The sequence below is a fragment of the Moschus berezovskii genome, chromosome 16, assembly GCF_049115385.1.
Source record: "Moschus berezovskii isolate FMDL1 chromosome 16, NW_MosBer_1.0, whole genome shotgun sequence".
Classification (NCBI taxonomy): domain Eukaryota; kingdom Metazoa; phylum Chordata; class Mammalia; order Artiodactyla; family Moschidae; genus Moschus; species Moschus berezovskii.
Genome location: NC_142475.1, coordinates 76,774,480 through 76,799,000, shown reverse-complemented (window position 1 = coordinate 76,799,000; position 24,521 = coordinate 76,774,480). Strand labels below are relative to the sequence as shown.

General features: G+C 43.0%; 1 protein-coding gene across 4 annotated transcripts in view; it reads left to right on the top strand.

Moving 5' to 3' along the window:
* The window catches only part of LYN (LYN proto-oncogene, Src family tyrosine kinase), a 111,285-nt gene that overhangs the window by 43,679 nt on the left and 43,085 nt on the right, over window positions 1–24,521 (top strand). For 2 of the 4 annotated variants that reach the window (XM_055431658.2, XM_055431659.2), the window contains exons 2-4: window positions 18,556–18,692; window positions 22,295–22,340; window positions 23,427–23,532. In XM_055431658.2, coding sequence (XP_055287633.1) covers window positions 18,561–18,692; window positions 22,295–22,340; window positions 23,427–23,532 — 284 coding nt within the window. In that variant the 5' untranslated portion in view covers window positions 18,556–18,560. The remainder of the gene's footprint in view (window positions 1–18,555; window positions 18,693–22,294; window positions 22,341–23,426; window positions 23,533–24,521) is intronic. The other 2 variants (XM_055431660.2, XM_055431661.2) reach the window with 1 other exon arrangement.

The following is a 24,521-nucleotide window of genomic DNA, read 5'->3' as shown; positions in this document are numbered from 1 at the left end:
CCCGACCCAGGGACCGAACCCGGGTCTCCCGCATTGGAGGCAGATGCTTTAACCTCTGAGCTACCAGGGAAGCTTTCTGCCTTCTTTGGTGAGGTGTCTGTTCAGATCTCATACTCATTTTTCGATTCGGTTGTTTGTTTTTGTATTATTGATTTTTAAGAATTCTTGTGTATTTTTTTAGACACCAGTCCTTAATTTGTGTTTTGAAAAGATCTCCCAGCTTGTGCTTATCTTTTAATTTTCTTTGGCAGAGCAGAATTTTTTACCTTCAGTAAAGTCCAGCTTTATCAGTTTTTTTTTTTTTTCTATGGCTCATGCTTTTAGTTTTTTATTTAAAAAGTCGTTGCCAAACTCAGGGTTACCTAGATTTTCTCCTATGTCATCTTACAAGGGGTTTATAGTTTTACATTTTACACTTAGTTCTGTTATGCATTTTGAGTTAATTTTTGTATATGGATCTAGAATAATTTTTCCTTTTGCATTTGGGTGTCCAGTTTTTCCAGCACTACTTATTGAAAAGACTGTCATTTCTCCATTGAATTGCCTTTGCTCCTTTGTAAAAGACAAATTGACTATTTCTGGGCTGTCTATTCTGTTTACTATACTTCTATTTTTTAAATTTTTTATGCTATTCAAAATTTTTTATGCTATGGTATTTCCACTATAATCTATGCAGTTTTGTGCATACAGTACTACAGTTTTTAGGCTGTTTGTTGTAATGTTTACTATACTTTTACAGTGTAGGTGTTTGGGTTTTTTGTTGTTGTTGTTACCTTCAGTGGAAATAGAATCTATTAGTAGCTACTCTTGGCTTGACTTCTTTGAGCCTCAGTTTCTTCATAAGAGGGAGTGGGTAGAATAGATCATTCTTAACAGAGAACGAGATGGTTGGATGGCATCACCAACTTGATGGACATGAGTTTGAGCAAACTTTGGGAGATGGTGAAGGACACGGAACGCTGGCCTGCTGCAGTCCATGGGGTCGCAAAGAGTCGGACGTGACTGAACAGCAACTGTTCTAGTTTTATCTCCTGAGACTAGTTTGTATTGTATTTAAGTATGGAGCCAGGGTGGTGATTTTCTCGTAGAAAGTTTCTGGTTCTAGTCCAACAAACACCAGGTCTCTGTGTGTGTTTGTGAGTCTGTATCTGTGTGTGTAAGCAGAGTGGCAGACGTCTATTGGACAGAATTGTTGGCTATGAATGTCCTTTACATTTTATAAAGGAATACAAGACCTGCCTTTCTCTGATGAGTGACAAAGCATATTTTTCTGTCCCAGTCTGTAACAAAACATATCAATACATAAGCTCATTATCAGTAATTGAAACACCAGATTTCCTGCCATGGGGGGACATTTGGAAATGTCTGGAGACATTTTTGTTGTTCTATCTGGCCACATGGAGCGGGCGGGGGCGTTACTGGTATCTCATGGGTTGAAGCCAAAGATGCTGCTAATGACCTTACAATGCACTGGATAGCCCCTACAACATATAATTTTTCGGTTCAGAATGTCAATAGTACTGAGGCTGAGAAAGCCTGTTGCAGAGATGCAGACTTATTTATATCTGTGGGCATGTTTTCCTCTTGCTTTAGCCTCAAAAAAACCTAAACTTCTGGAGATTTTGGTCTGCTCTAACAATTGTGTGGACCACTTAAGATATGACCTTTAGCTCTGAGCTGTCTTGGGCTTAGTTTCACTTTTTCTCAATTTCATAATAATTTCTATTTTGTTACGTCTATTATGTAATCCTGACTTAAACTATTTTTTTATGGGAGTACAGCCAATTAACAAACAATGTTGTTCTAGTTTCAGGTGAACAGTGAGGGAACTCAGCCATACATATACATGTGTCCATTCTCCCCCAAACTCCCCTCCATCCAGGCTGCCACATAACATTGAGTAGAGTTCCTCGTGCTGTACAGTAAAACGTGACTAACTCTTAAAGTAGAATTTAAACATATCATTTTATATATTTCTAAAGAGAAGTGATTGGACCATTATTCTAAAATTCCGAGGCTGTCAATAAGGTTGATGTTCCACCTGCTTCTTGGTGGGTTGTGCATACAGAATTCAGACTGCTTTGAATTTCCTCTTCTGGTCCTTGAAATGACACGTTTTCCCTGTGATGCTTAACTTTCCATTAGCTCATCTTGTTTTCATAGTGTTCCCTTTTACTGTGAAGAGGAACGAAACCAAAAACCCCCACTTGTTTCAGCAATCCCCCGTGTCTTCCTCTGTGTGAAATTGCTCAACTAAGAGTTATGCAAATAGTATCAGCTTTGTGTACTCAATCCTGGGGACTGTCACCGGCATGTTTGGTGGGTTTGTTGTCATGAGAGAGTCAGGACCCTGGCCTCCTCTCATATAGCTCAGCCCCCAGCCTTCACGCAGCCTCACCCACTCCTTCCCCACCTCTTACCTAATTTCCCGGCATGGATCTTAGCATGACCTTCCAACTGCCTTGGAATCAAAGAGAAGAAGGCTTGTAGGTATCCACGGAACCTACCTCTTGTGTCCACATGAGGAACTGAGTGCTTGTCGTCTCCTGAGATAGCCAGCAGGTGCCTTCTGTCCATCCAGGGCACGCTGGTATGCGCCTCCTGGACACGGAGCCATTTTCCTGATGTCTGTAACCGTCTACATGATTGACATTTCATTTCTGAGTGATCTTAGCAAATGTAGACGGATGATGGCTCCATCTGGAGTCTCCCCAAGTTCTTTCCTCCTACAGATTTTCTGGGTTTGAAGGACCTTAGGTTATAGGTTCAGATTCTCTTGTTTTAAAATTTCCATCCATTTTTGTACAAGTTTATGTATGTGTGTGTATTATATGTTATATATATACTTACATATAATAGAGACATTATATATGTATGTATAATTTACACAAAATAAAAAGCATCTTTTAAAATTTTAGATTAAGGGTAATTAAACACATGACCTAAGGTTCTTCAAACTCTGATATGTGTGTGTATACATATTTATATCCGAATAGAAAATTATATATATGCCATATATATATACACACACACGTAGGACTTCCCAGCTAGCACTAGTGGTAAAGAGCCTGCCTGCCAATGCAGGAGACATAAGAGACACAGGTTCCATCCCTGGGTCTTGAAAATCCCCTGGAGGAGGGCATGGCAATCCATTCCAGTATTATTGCCTGGAGAATCCCCATGGACAGAGGAACCTGATGGGCTACAGTCCATGGGGTCACAAAGAGTCAGACATGACTGAAGCAACTTAGCACACACGTACACATACATGTAAATATATATACATATATGATAAGAAGAAAAAGGCAAACCCCAAAATACCTGCAAACTCATCATCTGTAGATGAACATTGTGATATTTTAGGATATTTCTTCCTAGACACTTTTCCTACCTGTTTATATCATTTCTCCTCACACACAAAAAATGGCATCTGGCTATATGTGTTGCTTTTTAACTTAAATTGAACTGAACTGAACTGAACCGATATTGCGAATATATTTTTTTTGTCAACAGATATAATGTGTAATATTTTAATGGCTACTAGTATTCTTTTTTGTTACGACTCGATGGACATGAGTTTGAGTGAACTCCGGGAGTTGGTGATGGACAGGGAGGCCTGGCGTGCTGTGATTCATGGGGTCGCAAAGAGTCGGACACGACTGAGCGACTGAACTGAACTGAACTGATCATGATCTCGACCTAATTTTGCAAAAGTCAGTTTCCTGAAGGCCAATTTGATAAAGTTATCAAATATTCCAATTTACCAGAAGACATGCTTCTTTGAACTACTTGAATATTATTTCTATTTTTAAAGAAACTTTAGGCATTTTAATGTTCTCCTGCTAGTTCTTCAAGTGGCATGTCAACTCTGAGAGTTGTGCAATTAAAACCTTATAATTTAAGTTTAAATTTAAATTGAGAAGGATCAGAACGTAATTGGAAGTGATCAAACATTCTCAACACAGGGGCTTCCCTGGTGGTCCAGTGGCTAAGACTCCTCACTGCCAATGCAGGGGGCCCAGGTTTGATCCCTGGTTGGGAACTAGATCCCACACGCCACAACTGAAGATCCCGCCTACCACAGCTAAGACCTGGTGCAGCCAAATAAATAAGTGAATATTTTTAAAAACATTCCCAACACATATGGCATGCTAAATCTCTGGATCCTAAGGATAAGTCAGGCTGTGTTGATCTGTCGGCTGTTTGTAAAATCAGTTGACATGAGAGGAGAGAAGAATCTTGAGATATGGAAAGGAAGTGAGGGTGTATAGAGGAATTTGTAGAAAGAAGCAGAAGACTTGAGCCTCAGACATAGCAAAAAGCATGCCACTATGTTCAAAAGAATTTTTAAAAATTAACTTGTCCTAAAAGTTAAGAAATGAAGTAGGAAACTACAGAAAAATCATATCTCCTGTTGTGTGTTAGTTGCTCAGTCATGTCCGACTCTTTGTGACCCCATGGACTGTAGCCCCCAGGATCCTCTGTCCACGGAATTCTCCAGGCAAGAATACTGGAGTGGGTTGCCATTCCCTTCTTCAGGATATCTCCTATTACACTTAAGCTAATGACTGTTTCCAAAATTACATCCATAAATATTTCCATTTTAATCTCTAAAAGATAAAGAATCACATTTTCAACATAAATTTAATACCGTTATTAAACATAAAAGTGATAATTCCTTATCATCAAATATTCAATAAATGATCAAATTTTTCCAGTTATCTCATAATTATTCTTAATAATTTGGCTACCAGTTACTAGTAATCAAGGCTAATATGGTAGCCCACTCCAGTATTCTTGGCTGGAAAATCCTATGAACAGAGGAGCCTGGTAGGCTACAGTCCAAGGGTTTGCAGAGTCGGAGATGACTGAACGACTGACCTCGTGAACTGAAGTTCAAGAGCTAGTCTCCATTTATTTAACCAATGACCTGTTATCTGGCAAACAAGTCTGTTTTTCTTTTTTTTTAATTGAAGTATAGTTAATTTACTATGTCGTGTTAGTTTCAGGTGTACAGCAAAGTGATTCAGTTATATATAGTTTTACATACATACACACATATATATGGGCTTCCTTGGTGGCTTAGTGGCAAAGAATCCACCTGCCAATGCAGAAAACACAGGTTCTATCCCTGGGTCAGGAAGATCCCCTGGAGATGGAAACTGCAACCCACTCCAGTATCCTTGCCTGGGAAATCCCATCGACTGAGGAGCCTGGTGGGCTGCAGTCCATGAGGTCACAAAGAGTCAGACACAACTTAGCAATTAAATGACAGCGACATATAACTATATAGTCTACATTTACATTCTCTTTCATTATAAGTTATTTCAAAACACTGAGTATAGTTCCCTATGCTATACTGTAGATCCAGTTGATTATCTATTTTATACACAGTAGTGTGTATATGTTACTCACAAACTCCTAATTTGTCTCTCCATCACCTTTCTCCTTTGTTAACCATAAAGTTTTTTCTGTCTGTCTTTTTCTGTTTTGTAAATAAGTTCATTTGTGTCATTTTTTAGATTACACATATAAGTTACGTATGATATTTGTCTGTTTCTGCCTAGCTTACTTCACTTAGTATGATCATCTCTAGGTACATTTATGTTGCTGTAAATGACATTGTTTCATACTTTTTATTGATGGTATATTAAAAAGCAGAGACATTACTTTGCCAACCAAGGTCCGTCTAGTCAAGGCTATGGTTTTTCCCGTGGTCATGTATGGATGTGAGAGTTGGACTGTGAAGAAAGCTGATCGCCGAAGAATTGATGCTTTTGAACTGTGGTGTTGGAGAAGACTCTTGAGAGTCCCTTGGACTGCAAGGAGAGCCAACCAGTCCATTCTAAAAGAGATCAATCCTGGGTGTTCATTGGAAGGACTGATGCTAAAGCTGAAACTCCAATACTTTGGCCACCTCATGCGATGAGTTGACTCACTGGAAAAGACTCTGGTGCTAGGAAAGGTTGGGGGCGGGAGGAGTAGGGGACGACAGAGAATGAGGTGGTTGGATGGCATCACCGACTCTGTGGACATGAGTTTGAGTGAACTCTGGGAGTTGGTGATGGACAGGGAGGCCTGGCGTGCTGTGATTCATGGGGTCGCGGAGAGTCGGACACAACTGAGAGACTGAACTGAACTGCACTGAATATTCTATTATATATATATAATATCCCCTTGCATATATATGGTGTATATATATACACATGTGTACCACATCTTCTTTATCCATTCGTCTGTTGATGGACACTTAGGTTTCTTCCATGTCAAACAAGTCTATTTCTGATTGGATGGTATTATAATACAAACAGTCTCACAATAAAAATCCCTTTCTTAGAGCTTTGTGTAACTACCCAGTTATTTTCTTAGAAATCTCTTATTGGTAGAGGCGTGGGTGTTGTGTTGAGAAGTGGATGCGTTTTAAAGGCCCTTATTACCTGCTATCAAGGTGAAGAGTATCACATACTCTCTCAAGCCATGGCCACAGATTTCATTTCATGGTGAGGAGATTAGAATCCTGAGACCAGCTTCATCTTGTCCTTATACAGGACTGTCCAGGCCAGACCTGCAGCTAGACACCCAGATTCCTAACTTCCCCACTCCTTTGTCACTTCACTCTCTTCCAGGCAAGAGCTAGATTTCTCTCCCACTTTTGAATTTCATCTACCTCTGAAACTATTTTGCCTTTCTTTTCTGGACTCACTCTAATTAATGTAGTGATAAAAATTGTACCAGGTTATTAAAGTTCCAAAAATGCAGTCAATTTGCTGTCTTTCGTATTTGACTGTTATTTCAAAAGATCTCTGTGTCAGGTCAGGTTCACATTTTTATGGCACACATTCAGGTTTTAGTTCATTGCCCAATCCCTGGGTCTTAGAGCACAAAATAAAACAATGGTTTCAAACTGGATAAAGACAGCAACAAACATGAGGTAAATTAAAATGGATCAGATTTTTATTTCAAAGGCTTGAAGAAGAGTTAATGAAGAGGGAATCAGCTGTCATGCACTTGGTCTCTCATTTCAACGTGGGGGGGCTGTTTTAAATTAATTTTTTATTGATACACTTTTAGTATACTCATGAGTTGTAAAACCATCACCACTCTCTAATTCTGGAAACTGATACATCTTCTGTGAAACAGGCTTGCAGATTTTGCACACTGCAGTTCAACTGTGCAAAAAAAAAAAAAAGGGAAAGAAAGGAAAAAGGAGGGAAAAGAAATCTTCACATTGTCTAACTCTTCTCCCTCCAGTGCTCTGAGTAGCAGCAGGTGGGAAAACAACCTTAAGTTGACCAACAGGGGTCAAATCATTTCCATTTTAAACAGTCTGTTTTCCATCGTGACTCTACACCTTCAAGATAAGAGTTGTCCTTCTTGTTTCTTCTGCTCTCTTCCAAGATGTAGATAGATGCAGGTTTCTCTTGTGTTATTTGGAGAGAAAGAAGCCATTCCCCACCTCAAGCAAATGGTTGATATTAGCATACGTGGAAATGCCTATTATTGTTCAGTCACTAAATCATGTCCGACCCATGGACTGCAGCACACCAGGCTCCTCTGTCCTTCTCTATCTCCCAGAATTTGCACAAACTCATGTCCATTGAGTCGGTGATGCCATCCAACCATCTCATCCTCTGTTATTCCCTTCTCCTCCTGCTCTAAATCTTTCCCAGCATCAGGGTATTTTCCTATGAGTTGGCTCCTCACATCAGATTGCCAAAGTATTGGAGCTTCAGCATCAGTCCTTCCAATGAGTATTCAAGGTTGATTTCCTTTAGGATTGACTGGTTTGATCTCCTTGCTGTCCAAGGGACTCTCAAGAGCCTTCTCCAGCATCACAGTTCAAAAGCATCAATTCTTGGGCACTCAGCCTTCTTTATGGTCCAGCTTTCACATCTGTACATGACTACTGGAAAAACCATGAAAGAAAGTGAAAGTGAAGTCGCTCAGTCGTGTCCGACCCTTAGCGACCCCACGGACTGCAGCCTACCAGGCTCCTCCATCCATGGGATTTTCTAGGCAAGAGTACTGGAGTGGCTTGCCATTGCCTTCTCCGATATAGTCACTAGCTGTCGGCTGTGACTAAATGAACCTTTGTTCAAAAAGTAATGTCGGTCTAAAGTGATTTAGACCTTAGCAGAGGCTTAATAGTAGAGAAAGACAACTACTTAAGTTGGAATTGATGGTGCTGGTCATGGAGTTGAGTTCTGATGCTCCCTCCTCTTCTGTCCCCCTTCTTCCCCAGGATACCCAGGAGGCTTTTCTGACCCCTTTCTCTCTTATAAGCAGTTTGGAGAAAAGATCCCAACTCCTCCCTAGGCTTTGCATCTCTAAAAATGCCTCCAAAGTCTCATTCTTGAAAGTAAAGGAAAACAGTCAAAGGGCATCTGAAAGGTTTCTATTTGGGCAGGCAAGGTACATCTCTCAGGCTACATAACCAGTACCAGGTTGCCTAGATGAGAATTGTCTTGGGGTTGAGTCCCTGTGAATGATCCTGGAACTGAGCTCAACCTGCTTTGGAAGCTCAAGACCACTTTTGTCTGGGATCTTAGGCACCCATCCCTATGTTGCTGGGGCTTCCTTTCTCTTCTGAGCTCCCTCACTCAGCTCTTCTGGAGGTGAGCTCCTTGCACGGTCAGGCAAGAGGCCTTGGGTGGTTGGAAGTGCAACTCCAAGGCCACTGGGCTCAGGTCCACTTCGACAGGGACCTTTGATCACCAGGCACGGGTCCGTCTCTGGTAGTGTCTTCCTGGTCTGCACTGTGCCAGTCACAGAGCGAGTAAGTCCTCACCTCCCTCTCGTTTCCCACATGCTGTGTGTCTCCTGCCCCAGAGATGCTTCTGGTCACTCCAGAATGACCACTTACATTTCACAAGGTCAGGCTGAAGGGGGCCAGGAGGGGGACTTCAGAACCTCTGGATGCGTTATTCACTAGCTCCTGGGAAAGCGCAGTGCAAATGTACACATTCAGTCTGGGAAGTTGCCATGAAGTGAAAAAAAATATTTTTGTTGAGTTTCTGTGTGGCTTCTGGGATAAAGCCATCCATCTTTAAAGAAAGCAAATACATCAGTCATCATAAAAAGAAAATGCTGTCATAATAAAAACAAAACAAAGCAAAAAAACCAATTTCTTTGGTAGCACTTTGTAAAGGCAAGAAATTTATGTTCTCAGGGGTTAAATTCTAGTACCTTTGTTTTTCGATTTTAAGATCTAGGATTCTGAACATAAATGTGTGAAATAGCAGTTAAAGTGTGGGTTCAGATTTTATAGGGGAAGTAGCAATCTAATTTCCTGTTGTTATTTCATTTAGCTCTCAGAATAGGAGAAATTGGTGATTTAAAAATCTTTCTATAGCCGAGAGATGAATTTATATGAACTTCAGGATGAAATGGACATGATGGAATATCTTTTAAATTTGCGAAACTGAATGTGAAAAATAAAATATTACCTGAAATGTATATGATATAAATCCAAGCTCAGGAACCTCTTTCATTGCAGAATTCCTTCCCCTCAAAGGTCCATCTAGTCAAAGCTGTGGTTTTTCCTGTAGTCTTATATGGATGTGACAGTTGGACTATAAAGAAAGCTGAGCACTGAAAAACTGATGCTTTTGAACTGTGGTATTGGAGAAGACTCTTGAGAGTCCTTTGGTCTGCAAGGAGATCCAACCAGTCTACCCTAAAGGAAATCAGTCCTGAATATTCATTGGAAGGACTAATGCTGAAGCTGAAACTCCAATATTTTGGCTACCTGATGCGAAGAACTGACTCTTTTCTAAAACCCTGATGCTGGGAAAGATTGAAGGTGGGAGGAGAAGGGGATGACAGAGGATGAGATGGTTAGATGGCATCACCAACTCGATGGACATGAGTTTGAGTAAGCTCCGGGAATTGGTGATAGACAGGGAAACCTGGTGTGCTGCAGTCCATGGGGTGGCAAAGAGTTAGACATGACTGAGTGACTAAACTGAACTGAATACATACATTTATGTTCACATCATCATGTTATTAAAGTGGACAGCAGGGCTTCTCTGGTGGCTCAGTGGTAAAGGATTCACCTGCTAATGCAGGAGACATGGATTTGATCCCTGATCAAGGAAGATCGCACATGCTGCGTAGCTACTAAGCCCATGTACCACAACTACTGAGCCTGTGCTCTAGAGCCCGGGAGCCACAACTACTGAGCCCTCAAACTGCAACTACTGAAGTCTGAGTGCCCACAAGAGAAGCCACCACAGTGAGAAGCCTGAGCACAGCAACTGGAGACTGGCCCCAGCTCCCAGCAACGAGAGAAAAGTCCATGCAGCCACAAAGACTCAGCACAGCCAAAAATAAATAACTACAATATTTTTTTTATAAAGTAGACAACAGAGTGACCTGACATCTAGGTTACCTTGCCTAACAGAGGGGAGGAGGGAGAGGGGAGAAAAGCTCCATTTAGAAGGTGTAAGTGGGATATGTGCCAGCCAGAAGCTGATTTGGGAAGTGTGCTGCTGCGGGTCCCTCTTTGGGGTGAAATGGGGTTTCCTTGTGCTTCTCATCAAGAATTCTCTCTCTCCCAGTAATGGAGGGAAACCTAACCTTTGGGCTATATTTGTTTATGTGTTATTTAGCAGGGGTGTATATAGCTTTTACTATGTGTTGCCTGAAAGATGATGCTGTGAAAGTGCTGCACTCAATATGCCAGCAAATTTGGAAAACTCAGCAGTGGCCACAGGACTGGAAAAGGTCAGTCTTCATTCCAATCCCAAAGAAAGGCAAAGCCAAAGAATGCTCAAACTACGGCAAAATTGCACTCATCTCACACACTAGTAAAGTAATACTAAAAATTCTCCAAGCCAGGCTCCAGCAATATGGAAACCATGAACTTCCAGATGTTCAAGCTGGTTTTAGAAAAGGCAGAGGAACCAGAGATCAAATTGCCAACATCCTCCGGATCATCAAAAAAAGCAAGAGAGTTCCAGAAAAACATCTATTTCTGCTGTATTGACTATGCCAAAGCCTTTGAATGTGTGGATCCCAATAAACAGTGGAGAATTCTGAAAGAGATGGGAATACCAGACCACCTGATCTGCCTCTTGAGAAACCTATATGCAGGTCAGGAAGCAACAGTTAGAACTGGACATGGAACAACAGACTGGTTCCAAATAGGAAAAGGAGTAGGTCAAGGCTGTATATTGTCACCCTGCTTATTTAACTTATATGCAGAGTACATCATGAGAAACACTGGGTTGGATGAAGCACAAGCTGGAATCAAGATTGCCGGGAGAAATATCAATAACCTCAGATATGCAGATGACACCACCCTTATGGCAGAAAATGAAGAAGAACTGAAGAGCCTCTTGATGAAAGTGAAAGAGGAGAGTGAAAAAGTTGGCTTAAAGCTCAACATTCAGAAAACTAAGATCATGGCATCTGGTCCCATCACTTCATGGCAAATAGATGGGGAAACAGTGGAAACAGTGTCAGACTTTATTTTGAGGGGCTCCAAAATCACTTCGGATGCTGATTGCAGCCATGAAATTAAAAGACACTTACTCCTTGGAAGGAAAGTTATGACTAACCTAGACAGCACAGTAAAAAGCAGAGATATTACTTTGCCAACAAAGGTCCATCTAGTCAAGGCTATGGTTTTTCCCGTGGTCATGTATGGATGTGAGAGTTGGACTGTGAAGAAAGCTGAGCACCGAAGAATTGATGCTTTTGAACTGTGGTGTTGGAGAAGACTCTTGAGAGTCCCTTGGACTGCAAGGAGATCCAACCAGTCCATTCTAAAGGAGATCAATCCTGGGTGTTCATTGGAAGGACTGATGCTAAAGCTGAAACTCCAATACTTTGGCCACCTCATGCGAAGAGTTGACTCATTGGAAAAGAGTCTGACGCTGGGAGGGATTGGGGGCAGGTGGAGAAGGGGTTGACAGAGGATGAGGTGACTGGATGGCATCACTGACTCGATGGACATGAGTTTGAGTGAACTCCGGTAGTTGGTGATGGACAGGGAGGCCTGGCGTGCTGTGATTCATGGGGTTGCAAAGAGTTGGACACAACTGAGCGACTGAACTGAACTGAACTGATGTGCTGCTTAAGTACACTTATAAGCACTTTACAAATATTACTGATTTAAGGCACGTCACCCTCATAACAAACTGATGAGCTAGATGAAGTTATCTTCATTTCCTTCAGAAGGAAGAGGTTAGGTTCCTTGCCAGGATCACACAGTTAATAATTGAGGGATGCAGGATTTGAGTTTAGCAATCTGACTTCACAGTTCTTTTCTCCAAAATATTTTTCAAATTGTGGTGTTTTCCTTAGGAATTTTTAAAAATATATATATTTTGGCTGCACCATAGGGCTTGTGGTATCTCAGTTCCTGGGCCAGGGATGGAACCCGGGTGACCGCAGTGAGAGCACCAAATCCTAACCACTAGGGCACCAGGAAACTCCCTTCCTTAAACATTTTTAAGAGAAAATTTCTTTATGGGCTGTTGCGTCTTATAAGTGGACTTCAGAACCTAAGGAACATGATGGTGGGATCCTTTCAGACTATTTTCTGTGCACATTAATTATACATGGATGTGTGCATGTGTGTGTGTGCTGATTGATTACATAAATTGATAGATATATATGAATTTTTTTCAGTTAATAATGATTGGTGGTCAAGTGCATCCAAGTTATGCAAATCTCTCTTTTTAACCCACCTCACTCTTATAAGATGCTCAGTTCAGTTCAGTTTAGTCGCTTAGTTGTGTCTGACTCTGTGACCCCATGGACCACAGCACAGCAGGCGTCCCTGTCCATCACCAGCTCCCAGAGTTTACCCAAACTCATGTCCATTGAGTTGGTGATGCCAACCAACCATCTCATCCTCTGTCATCCCCTTCTTCTGCTTTCATATTGTTCATGGGGTTCTCGAAGCAAGAATACTGAAGTGGTTCGCCATTCCCTTCTCCAGTGGACCACATTTTGTCAGAACTCTCCACCGTAACCTGTCCATCTTGGGTGGCCCTACACGGCATGACTTAGTTTCATTGAGTTAGACAAAGCTGTAATCCATGTGATATAATATGTTAGTTTGGCCTAATTTAATGAACTCTCCCCTATCAGGCTTCCTGGTGGCTCAGATAGTAAAGAATCTGCCTGCAATGTAGGAAACCTGGGTTTAGTTCCTGGGTTGGGAAGATCCACTGGAGCAGGGAATGGCAACCCACTCCAGTATTCTTGCCTGGAGAATGAAATAGACAGAGGAGCCTGGCAGGCTACAGTCCACGGGGTCACAAAGAGTCAGACATGACTGAACAACTAACACACAACAACACAACCCCTATTAATGGACATTTAGATTGTCTGTGTCCGTCATATAAATAACACCAGTATGAACATCCTTGTGCTCTGTGTAAGCATATCTGAAGAACAAATTCTCTACAAGTTTTCACCATAAAAACAAACAACAACAAAAACCCCTAAAAATGTGAAGTGATGAATGTGTAAACTGTTTTGAGGTAATCATTTCGCAATATGTAAGTATATCGAATCATCACATTGTACATCTTAAACTTACACAATGCTATATGTCAATTATATCTCAATAAAGCTGGAGAGAGAGACTTCCCTGGTGATCCACTGGTAAAGAACCTACCCTCCAATGCAGAGGACCGGGGTTTGAGCCCTGGTCAGGAAGCTAGGATCCCACATGCCACAGGGCCACTAAACCCACCACAACTAGAGAGGCCCACATGCTGCAACGAAGACCCAGCAAAGCCAATAAATCAATAAGATTGTTAAAAAAAAAAAAAAAAAACGGAAGAGAGAGAAAAAAAGAACAACCTCTCAGAAGTGAAATTCCAGGTGTACAGCAGCTTTCTTGCTGAGCATGTCGATAACTGTGGGACATTATTTGGTCTGACCATGAGCAGCCCGATGATAAACGAGGGGTCATAATTAGCCCTTTTATCCCAGAGTTTCTTCCGGTTTTTCTTTTTTAAACTAAGATTTTAGTATTCGAAGGCCCTTCAGTGAGGATGAGGTGCCACTAATGGATATTCGCCCCAGTGAACGTCTGGACGGAAAAGTCGCCCAGTCCTGTTTTCTGGATATGTTGGTGGAGGTCCCTTTGCGACAGAGGGTCACCTACTGACTGTGTCTGGTTAGATCATCTACTTGAGCTTCTATGATGAACAACATCCTAGGGGTGTATTTGCATGTGAGACCCTCAAGTATTATCATGATTGATTCATATCTGCTGGGAAAGACTGAGAGCAGGAGGAAAAGGGGTCAACAGAGGATGAGATGGCTGGATGGCATCACTGACTCAATGGGCATGAGCTTGAGTAAACTCTGGGAGATGGTGAAGGACAGGGAAGCCTGGGGTGCTGCGGTCCATGGGGTCACAAAGAATCAGACATGACTGAACAACTGAACAACAACAGCGTTCACATGTAAAATGTGCTGTCATTTACTGTTAAAAAAGAAATATCGAAGACATTGCCGACAGCACTTTATGTGAAGCCCATCCTATGAAGCTTTAGAAATTTTATGCCTGGACGGGCCCGTCCAGTGTGGACCCAGATCAGCTTCCTCTTTCCCAGGAGAGCGCCCTGTGATGCCGGCTCGGGCTCTTCCTGCTGGAAAGCTCCTGCTGCAAATCTGGATCCACATTTGCCTTGTCTTCTTTTCCTCACCTAGAGTTTTCTGTTTTCAGTTTGTTAAACTCACTTTTTGGTAAAAGCATTTCAAATCCTTTTTGAGAAAGAAGCAGGCTATAAGAAACAGTGTCTTTAGCATCATTAATAATGAGATAAAACACGTTTCAGAATAGCCATTGTTTGGCAAAAGGGTAAGGGAAAAAAGCACATACTTCAGGCGAAAGCTATGTGAGTCCACCATTCAGTTGTGCGATGGTTTGAGGCCAGTCATGTAATCTCTCCACGCCTCCATTTACTCCTCTGTAAAATGGGATTAATAATACCTGGGTCATGGGGTTTCTTTGAGGATTAGATGTGATGCTCAGAAAATTACAGATATTTAATTGAAAAATAAATACTAAGCTGTAAATCCTTATAAAGCATGGCTCCTGTCACTCACAAACACGTAACTGGGCTCTTAGTTTTTGTTGGGGGTGCACTGGGTTTTGTGTTTTTCTGGTACCGTGGCTTAGTGACAAGAATTGAAGACCTGGTGCTGTTTATCCTCTGATGCAACAGGATGCTATCTGAGCTCTTTTGCTGGAATGTTTGAACCGCAGGGGCCCAAACTCAAAGCTCAGTGCTAGTGGGTTAGGGTCTTCGTCTCCAGGGTGCGCACGGGGCTCTCAGTTACCTGTGTGATGAAAAGTGAAAGTCACTCGGTCATGTCTGACTCTTTGTGACCCCATGGACTGTAGCTCGCCAGGTTCATCTATCCTTGGAATTTTCCAGCAAGAATACTGGAATGGGTTGCCATTCCCTTCTCCAGGGGAACTTCCTGACCCACGGATCGAACCCAAGTCTCCTGCACTGCAGGTGGATTCTTTATCAGCTGAGCCAGCAGGGAAGCCCATGTGATGGGGGAGAGGGAAATCATGAAATATGCATAAATAAATAATAATCTGCAGATTAGATGACCCCCTCACACATCCTCCCTTTTCATTCTCTGTCTTCCTTCATATGGCCACTGCCCTCAGACGATCACCATCACCCCTTCAGAGGACCAGAACACCAATTCCCCGATCTGTGCCGTATCACTAATACCCACAAACTGACTTTCTAACCTCATCTGCCTTCACACACAAATGTGTGTGCACACGCACACACTACAGGGGTAGCTAATATTTTGCCGGGAATTTTTTGCATAAAGTCATTTATACTGTCCTCCTATGTTCTCCCTTATCTGACTTTTTATTTTGAAAATTTCAAATCTACAGAAGAAAACATCCTCACCTCCAGTCACTAGTTTTTTCTAAACTATTTTGCCACATTTGTCCCCTCCTCTTGCTCCCTTGTCCCCCTTTTTTCTTTTTCGTGTTTGTGGAAATGTTGACAGTGGCAGATATCCTGAGCCCACATCCCTACCCGCCTCATGAGCATCCTCTCAGATGTGGACCTTCTCCTGCATGACCAGCAATGCCATCTTCACATCAGTGAAGCGCATAATCCCCCAGCATCAAGTCCACATGTATTCAGATATCTCCAATGATCCACGCACGTGTCCTCCCCCACTCACCTATTCATTCAAAGCTCATTCAGGGAGTACCTCTGAAGTTCCCACCTTTTGACACATCATGAACCTGTCTGATTATTTTGATCCTTTAACCTCTGTTTCCTATGAACCAGTACTTAGTTCTACAGGTCTCTATGCCTCTATCTCCAATACAGCAACAACGGCTGGGGCAGGGATGTCCCCTTTCCCTTTCCTTGTCTGTCTGGAGTGGGAGGGTCTGGGATGAGCACACTGGAAGCCCAGAGTGCAGCAGCCTGAGCACTTGGTCCATCCCTTCTTTCCACGAACCCACCTGGAGCCACCTGCTCAGAGTGGTATTTCAGAGAAGAAACAGGCTGGGGTGTCTGCTTCAGAAGACCTGAGGAGGTAACATTTGGGTCCAGATCTGGAAAAAAGACAGAACTGGAGTGTGTTAGAGCCAGGGAGGGTCTGGGGAGAAAAGTGGGCTCCTGGGAAACATCCTGGGGAGAGGTGCACGTGACCAGGGATGCATGTTTCCTAGGGCTGCTCCCCTCACGGCTCAGGGAGCCATTGGGGTCTGCTAGGGTTGGCCTTTTCCAATACCGACTTCCCTCCTTCATGCAACCCCGTTTTAATGTGAATAAGTTAAAAACCCATTTTTTTTTAGGGTAGGAGTAGGGGTGGAGGTGGGATGGGTCAAAAAAGAACTCTTCTGTTTATTTACAGATCAACTAGAAAACCCATCCCATTTCAGAAACTTTAGCACATGAAAGAAAAAAAAAATACTGTGCTGTTTTGAGTCAAAGAAGTACTTGCTTCCCCTTAATTTTGGGAACTATAGCTCGCTAGTTTCAGAAAGAGGCGTGACTGTCTTCAGAGGCTTCCTATGTCAGCCAATGAGGTGATAAACAAGGTGGTGGTCGCCGAGACCTGCAGGACCAAAGGCAGGCCAAGCCGGGGCAATAGGGACGAGCTCCTGAGGCATTTTTGACCCATTCCTCCTCTAGGAGGTGTTACGAACTCCCATCGCCTGCCTTTCCCACGTGAAACCGAACTTGTTCTGTGATGTTCTGGGCAGAGGTCCCCTTTGGCAGTGCCTGAGAATGACAGTCACAGTGGAGTGCCCACCCCCCTGTGCCCCTGGAGAACTTCCTGGACTGTGTCCAGGGAATCTGCTCTGCGAACCTAGGCAATTCTTCTGTGCCTTTGGGTTTGGGAACACCACCCTCCAGTACCTTGTAATGGAGTACATAACAGATTTTGTTTTGTTTTTAATGTATAAATTTGACCGTGAGGCTGTGCTGTGAGGAATTGTCATATCTAATTTCAGTTTTAAAGTCACCTTTAGATCTAAAGTTCCCAGTTTGCTTTGGGTGGCACGCTACACATCCTAGTATAACTGAATGGACAGATAAGAGTTTAGCCTTTAGAAGGGTGGTTCCGTCTGTCTCACTGGTTGTGCTCAAGCCCCCTTCTGTCGGGGGACTTTCCTGAGGCCTTAGGGTGGCTGGCAGCACCCTCTGTGCCTCTGGCTCTGACGTCTCTCCTGTTTTCCACACTCACACGTCTCACTGGGAAGTCTACAGATGTGACCGGGTGGATGTTCCTACAAGCATCTTTTCTCCATACCTGTGTCTCCTCTTTGATTTCCAGTCTCTGCGAAGGCTGCCGCCATTGCCCCAGGCCCCAAGCCACAGAAGGCTGGAGCCACCCTTTATGCTTCCTGGCTCCTCATCATGTTTGCCTTTGAAGCCCCAGGTCCCCTCACTTCACCTTGCACAGTGACATTCGTCTTCAGCCATGCCTACCCCTCCAGCCCAACTCCTGGACTTCCCTACTTGTTCCCTGAAGGGTTCGACTTGAACTAGTTCCCCGAAGGGGCCATGTTCCCAGGGCCAGCACTTTGCATGTGAAGTTCTCTCTTCCTGGAATCCCTTTACTGACTCTGCCATCTAGCTGACATCACTCCCGTTCTGACTCAAAGCGTTTCCATCAGGACCTTCCCCTGCCCACATCCTTTTCCTCTTGCCTGAGGTCAGTGCCCTTTCCTGTGTCCTGTGCATCCTTTGTCGTTGACCTGCCACATCGCATTGTTATTTTAATTCACGCATCTTCACCACAAGAATAGGAGTGTCTTTAGGGCAGGAATTTATGCTGACATAAAACTGATGCTCAATAAATTGTTGTTAAATGAATGAGTGAACAGATTATGAACAAGCACCTGGCTTGTGAACAGTCTTCACCTTTTTGACTTGGTTAAATCATCAGCGATGAAGAATAGAAGTGTATTTGTTGTTATTGTTGAGTCGCTGTCACCTTCTCTTTATTAATGGAGAAGACTTTGGTGGCTGGAAGCGAGTTCTGGAATGGTAAAACGATGCCATTGCTTTTGTATTCCAACAGGAACTATGGGATGTATAAAGTCAAAAAGGAAAGACAATCTGAATGACGATGGAGTAGATTTGAAGACGCAACCAGTACGTAATACTGACCGAACTATTTATGTGAGAGATCCAACGTCCAATAAACACCAAAGGCCAGTAAGTAGATAGTCTCAGGGGAGCATTCCCACAGCAGGATGAAAACATGGCTGCGTAATTTAAACTCCAAATCTGTACCATGTGCATGCCAAAAAAAAAAAAATTGTGTTAATTACTTGGGTCCCAAATAATTTTTGATATACTTTGTAACTTAATCCTTTAAAGAGTTTATAAATATATTCAAGACAACCAGGCCACTTAATGTACAATAAAGAGGCCTTTGGTCACCTTCCTATGTGTGGTGATTATCACCTTTCCTGTCACTGGTACAGATACCCTCTCTTTATATGTAAAGACATGTATATGAGCTTGTGTGACTTAGGATGGGCAATAAGATTAGTGGTCTGGAAGCAGAAGGAAATGCTGAATTCAAGTCGGAAGCCAAAATAGGTGCTAATCTGCCCTTTGGTAGATATTGTTGTTGTTTAGTCACCCAGTCATGTCCAGCTCTTTGAGACCCCGTGGACCATAGCCCACCAGGCTCCTTTGTCCATGAGATTTCCCAGGCAAAAATACCAGAGTGGGCTGCCATTTCCTTCTTCAGGAGATCTTCCTGACCCAGGGATCGAACCTGTGTCTCCCACGTTGGCAGGCATATTTTTTACCGCTAAGGCACCAGGGTAGCCATCATACTTTATCCCATCATGCTGTTCTTCAATTAATTCAAACTAGTACAAACACTGAAGTTGTCATGACTTATTATAGAGAATTAAAAGATTTTTTTAAAAAAGCAACTAATTCTGCCTTCTTACCTAGGACAAATATCTGTGCCAGCATTTTTACATGATGGATGTGCTCTCTGATGTGTTTGAGAAATGCTTGGCAAAGAACTAATATCACATTTCATGGAAGAAAGGAACAGAGATTTGGATAATTACAACCTTAAATGCACTTTACTTCAGATCTCAGGTCCTTTCTGTTTGCTCACTGTATATATGTACATCCCCCATCGCCTGGTTTTTATGGAAACCAGTGTTTCAGCGTTTAAGCTGAAAGCAGCTTATTCCACATTAGTTCAAATGCCTTCATTAAGAGTTTTCATTGTTTCTCTAATCTGACATGTTTTTAAATGACTTGGCATTCTAGAAGTATATTATTGTTGTCACGCCCTCTACCAGCCCCCTCCCCCATATTCCCCCTTATCCTGCAGGTATGGTGTGTGTCAAGGTCACATGTCATTGTTGAGATTGTAAGTCAGTGTTGGTATTCTTGCAAAAAAGTAGAGATGAAGAGTGAATACATTATGCTGTTAATTCCCTACGTGATATTTCTAGACAGATAAATTAACGTTAATTTTAGGAACTTCCCTGGCAGTCCAGTTTTTAAGACTCTATGCTTCCAATGCAGGGGGCAAGGATTTGATCCCCGGCTGGGGAACTAAGATCCCATAGGCTGTGGTGCACAACCAAAAAAGAAATGTAAGAAAAACATTGTGGACTTCCCTGGTGGTCACTGGTTAAGAGTCCTCCTGCCAATGCAGGGGACATGGATTTGATCCCCTGTCCAGAAGGACCCCCATGCAACAGGGCAGTTAAGCCTGTGTGCCCTGGAACCCGTGCTCAAGAGAAGCCACTGCACTGAGAAGCCTGTACACTGCAACTAGAGAGTAACCCCGTAACCAGAGAAGGCCCACGCGCAGCAATGAAGACCCAGCACAGCCAAAATAAAGAAAAATTTTTAAAAATGTAATTTTACATACAGAAACTCAAAGTGTACAAGAGTATTAATAACTTTTATGATTTAGTTATGAATACCTATAAATATGATATTCAAAAACACATCACATAAATAGGTACTGATATGGAGCTCTGCTATGGAAATATGACTAACAGAAAATGAGATGATGCAAGGACTTGGAGTCACAGGTAATTTTCCCATTACAGACTTCAGAGGTGTCATAAAAAGGACCTGACTTTCTCTAGTGTCATGTGCTGTAGATTTTACATGGTTTAGAATCCCCCATTTGTTTTTTAATGTAATGAAAGAAGATGTCCTTCATTCAGAAAAGCAAAGGAGACCAGTACAAACTTACACACCATTTTTCCTCTTGGTAAAAGTAAAGGAGGTTAAAAGTTAAGTTAGAAAGCAGAAGTAGGAAGCATGTTTGAAATCTCTTAGTTCCCTCATGCACTCCCGGAGCGCAGTACACTCCGCCTTCTGTGGTCACAGGTGCCCTGCTTTGTGAACTGGGCAGTTGGGCCTTATTCCATGGATAACATTCAGTTCCAGCCAGATGTGCCCAAAACACACCCCTGGATTGATTACAGGCTCTATTGTGTGACAGCAAGGCTGAACTGACACGAATTCAATAACACTCTAAGGAAAAGACATTTTAGAGAAGAAGAGTGGTGACAGATGAGTTCTATGCATGTGTTTTGGCCTTCTGAAGAATGTGTTCAATCATTTGTCAATTAAGGACTCTTTGATATTTGAAAATCAGCTTGCTGCTTTCAAAATGATTTAATCAGTCTCTCATCTTCTAATTGTTTCCTCTAACTCCTTTAAAATGATCATACATTCTAATTATGCAAATCTGAATGAGTTTAAAAATTGGTATAGAATTCCTTGAAATAAGTATTGAAAGATCATCTGGAGCCAAGAGTTTCTAAACCAGAAAAACGTAATCTCCTGCTCCCTGCCCCTGGAGGTTTGATGGGCTGACTTCCATCAGAAATTTAAATTTCAGTACAAGCTGTTTTGATTCATATTCCATTCAGTCACGTTAATCAAAGAGAAACACGATGAAGCCCAGGAAGTCTCACACATCCTCCCCATGTCAACGAAGAAAAAAGGAATTTGATTTCCAAGGTGATTGGGGTGGCCTTTTGTACCACGAGGCCCTTCCTGATCATTCAGTTCCAAGCTAAAATAACAGGGATGCCATCTGTCTCCATAGCGGAATCGGGGTCAGCCACAGGAAGCCTGGATCTGTTAGGACTTGTTCGCAGCTGCCAGTGACCAAGCCCTTACAGCAGCTTTTAAAACAAGTCTGGGAAAAGTGAAGATCAGCAGTCCTGGCCTGGGTGGCACTTCCAAAAGGTCACCAAGGACCCAGGTGACCCCTAGGACCCCTCTCCATCTTATGCTCTGCTGTCTCTGGTCACTGGTATCCATGGCTGCTGAAAGCCCAGCTCATCACCTGCTTCTGGGCAGAAAAAAGAAGGCCAGGGAATAAGAAAACCTATCCCAAAGCCCCATTACCTGCCTGCAGGTCAGCTCCTTGCCATTTTCATAGAAGGCTAGAGAATTGGGAAGCATCACCATGGAGCTGGGCAAACCACCACCCCTAAGGATATTTGGGCTCTGGTGCCGAATCAGAGGGAGGGAACCAATTGGATCAGCAGTGGCTCAGACATGTCCTGTCACCCCCAGGCCAGTGGCTGCTGAAAAAGGAAAAGCCCTTCCATGGTTGGGGCAGCGGGCAGGGATTGGAACATAGCTCCGCAGGACTGTTCCTCTGCATTCCTCTTCTTTCTGGCTTAATAAATTAACAAATCTAAACCCTATTTGCTTCTGTTCGAAAATGACATGACATACAGTGTGAATGTAAGCATAAAACGCTAAACATAGAAAATATTTTTCTAATGAATATTCTCTCTTAGGTTGCAGACTCTCAGCTTTTACCAGGACAGAGGTTTCAAAGTAAAGGTATGTTTTCATAACGCCGTGGTAGTTTCTTTTCTTTACTGTTCGAGTCTCTGTAAAGTAGTTGTCCTGGATGTTTTTGTTGATTTTAGGGGGGCAGGCGGCAGGGTGAGGTAGAAAAGGATACTTTTATTGTTTTGCCAGGCAAAGGGAGACACAAATCTAGGCTTCTGCCTTGAAAAACTATGTGTCTCTGAATTTAAATAGACATAACATAGAATTTATCATTTTAGCCATGGAAGTGTTCAGGTCAGTAGCATTAACTACCTTCTCATTTTTGTGCAGCCATCACCTCCATCCATCCATCCATCATCTCAAACAGAAACTCTGTGCCCATCAAACACAAACTCCCAGCCCCTGTTAACCCACCATTCTACTTTCTGTCTCTATGAGTTTGATGGCTCTGGGGATCTCGCCTAAATAGAATCAAATGGTATCTGTCCTTTTGCGGCTGACTTATGTCACTTAGCATAATGTCTTTAAGGTTCATCCATGTTGAAGCAGGTGTCAGAATTTTGCTTCCTTTATTCTGTGGTATGTATACACAGTGTCTTCGGATGGTTTTCTCCTTTTAACTTTTGTGAAAATGCTGCTATGAGCACAGATGTATCATATTTTAAACCTAGAGCTGGAAGTCATTGAGGTCATAGGTCTCTATGATTTGAGATAACAGACATTGTACCAGTGTGTACAGTGTGTGGCCAACCACAGACCACGTGGACCCCAAGCCCTCTGGGAGGAAAACAGGTCTTCTTTCCAGCTGCCTGTTTCCTCAGTACGTCCCTGCACTCCGTGCCACATGACAAGCTGTTACAACATTTCTGCTGTGGATTCTGTTTTTAAAAAACTTTTTATTTTGTATTGGGGTATAGCCGATTAACAGTGTTGTAAACAGGGAAGGTGAACAGCAAAGGGACTCAGCCATACGTATACATATATCCATCCTCCCCCAAACTTTCCTTCCCTCCAGGCTGCCAGATGACATTGAGCAGAATTCCTTGTGCCATACAATCAGTCCTTGTTGGTTATCCATTTTAAACATTCTGCTGTGGATTCTTAAAGGTCTTCGCTCGCCTTGTTCATTTTCAGATCCAGAGGAGCAAGGGGACATCGTGATTGCATTGTATCCATACGATGGCATCCACCCAGACGACTTGTCCTTCAAGAAAGGGGAGAAGATGAAAGTCCTGGAGCAGTAAGTGCAGCCAGGTGTCCCTCTTCTATGGCACCAGGTCCCAAAGCCTATCCACCCCCTGGGCTTGGCCGCCAGTGGCGCAGCATGGCAGACACCTCTCTGGGGGTGGGCACGGAACCCCAGCCTTGCTGCCAGAAGGAGCAGGCCCAGAGGGATTTTCCTCTTAGGCTTTACTGTGAGCAGTTCCCAAGTGTTTTTCCTTTGAAACCAAACACCATTGTCTTTCCTTATCCATGTGTGCTGCCTTAAGAGGCTTAGATCTATGTGGAATTTGCCTTTCTTTTTTTTTTTTTAACATTTTTAAAATTTATTCTTGGCTGTGCTGGGTCTTTGTTGCTGCTCTTGGGCTTTCTCTAGTTGCCGTGAGCAGGGGCGTCTCTCTAGTTGCAGTGTACAGGCTTCTCACTGCAGTGACTTCTCTTGTTGCAGAGCATGGGCTCTAGAGTGTAACGGGCTTCAGTAGTTAGTTGCAGCACACGGGCTTTCTAGTTGTGGCCTGTGGGCTTCGTTGCCTCGAGGCATGTGATATCTTAGTTCCTGGACCAGGGATCTGCACAGTGTCCCCTGCACTGGAGGGTGGATTCCTAACCGCCGAACCACCAGGGAAGTCCCTGCATGTTCTTTTAATGCCATTTTTACTTTGTTATTTTCCTCAAATTCCCACCAAGTGGGTGTGAGTCATCAGGGCGGGGCACCGAGGCAGTGGTCATCTCGGGGAAAGCCCCTGCTCAGCACTTAGCGCTTCTGTGAAGATGCTTGGACATCGTTTTCTTGACCCTGCCAGGCTGACTCACAGGGCTCAGGACCGTGCTGAGAATAAGGAACTTCAGTAATTCTACTACGCTTCATATAGCGTCACCTTGGCCTGCCAACAGGAGACCCCTGGTTGGCTGGAGGAGGGAGACCCTTATTAAGTATAAAGTGTTGAGTGGCTGAGAGGGATTGTCCATTACTGGCTGAGTGTGAACTTGAGCCTCATCCTGGCCTTG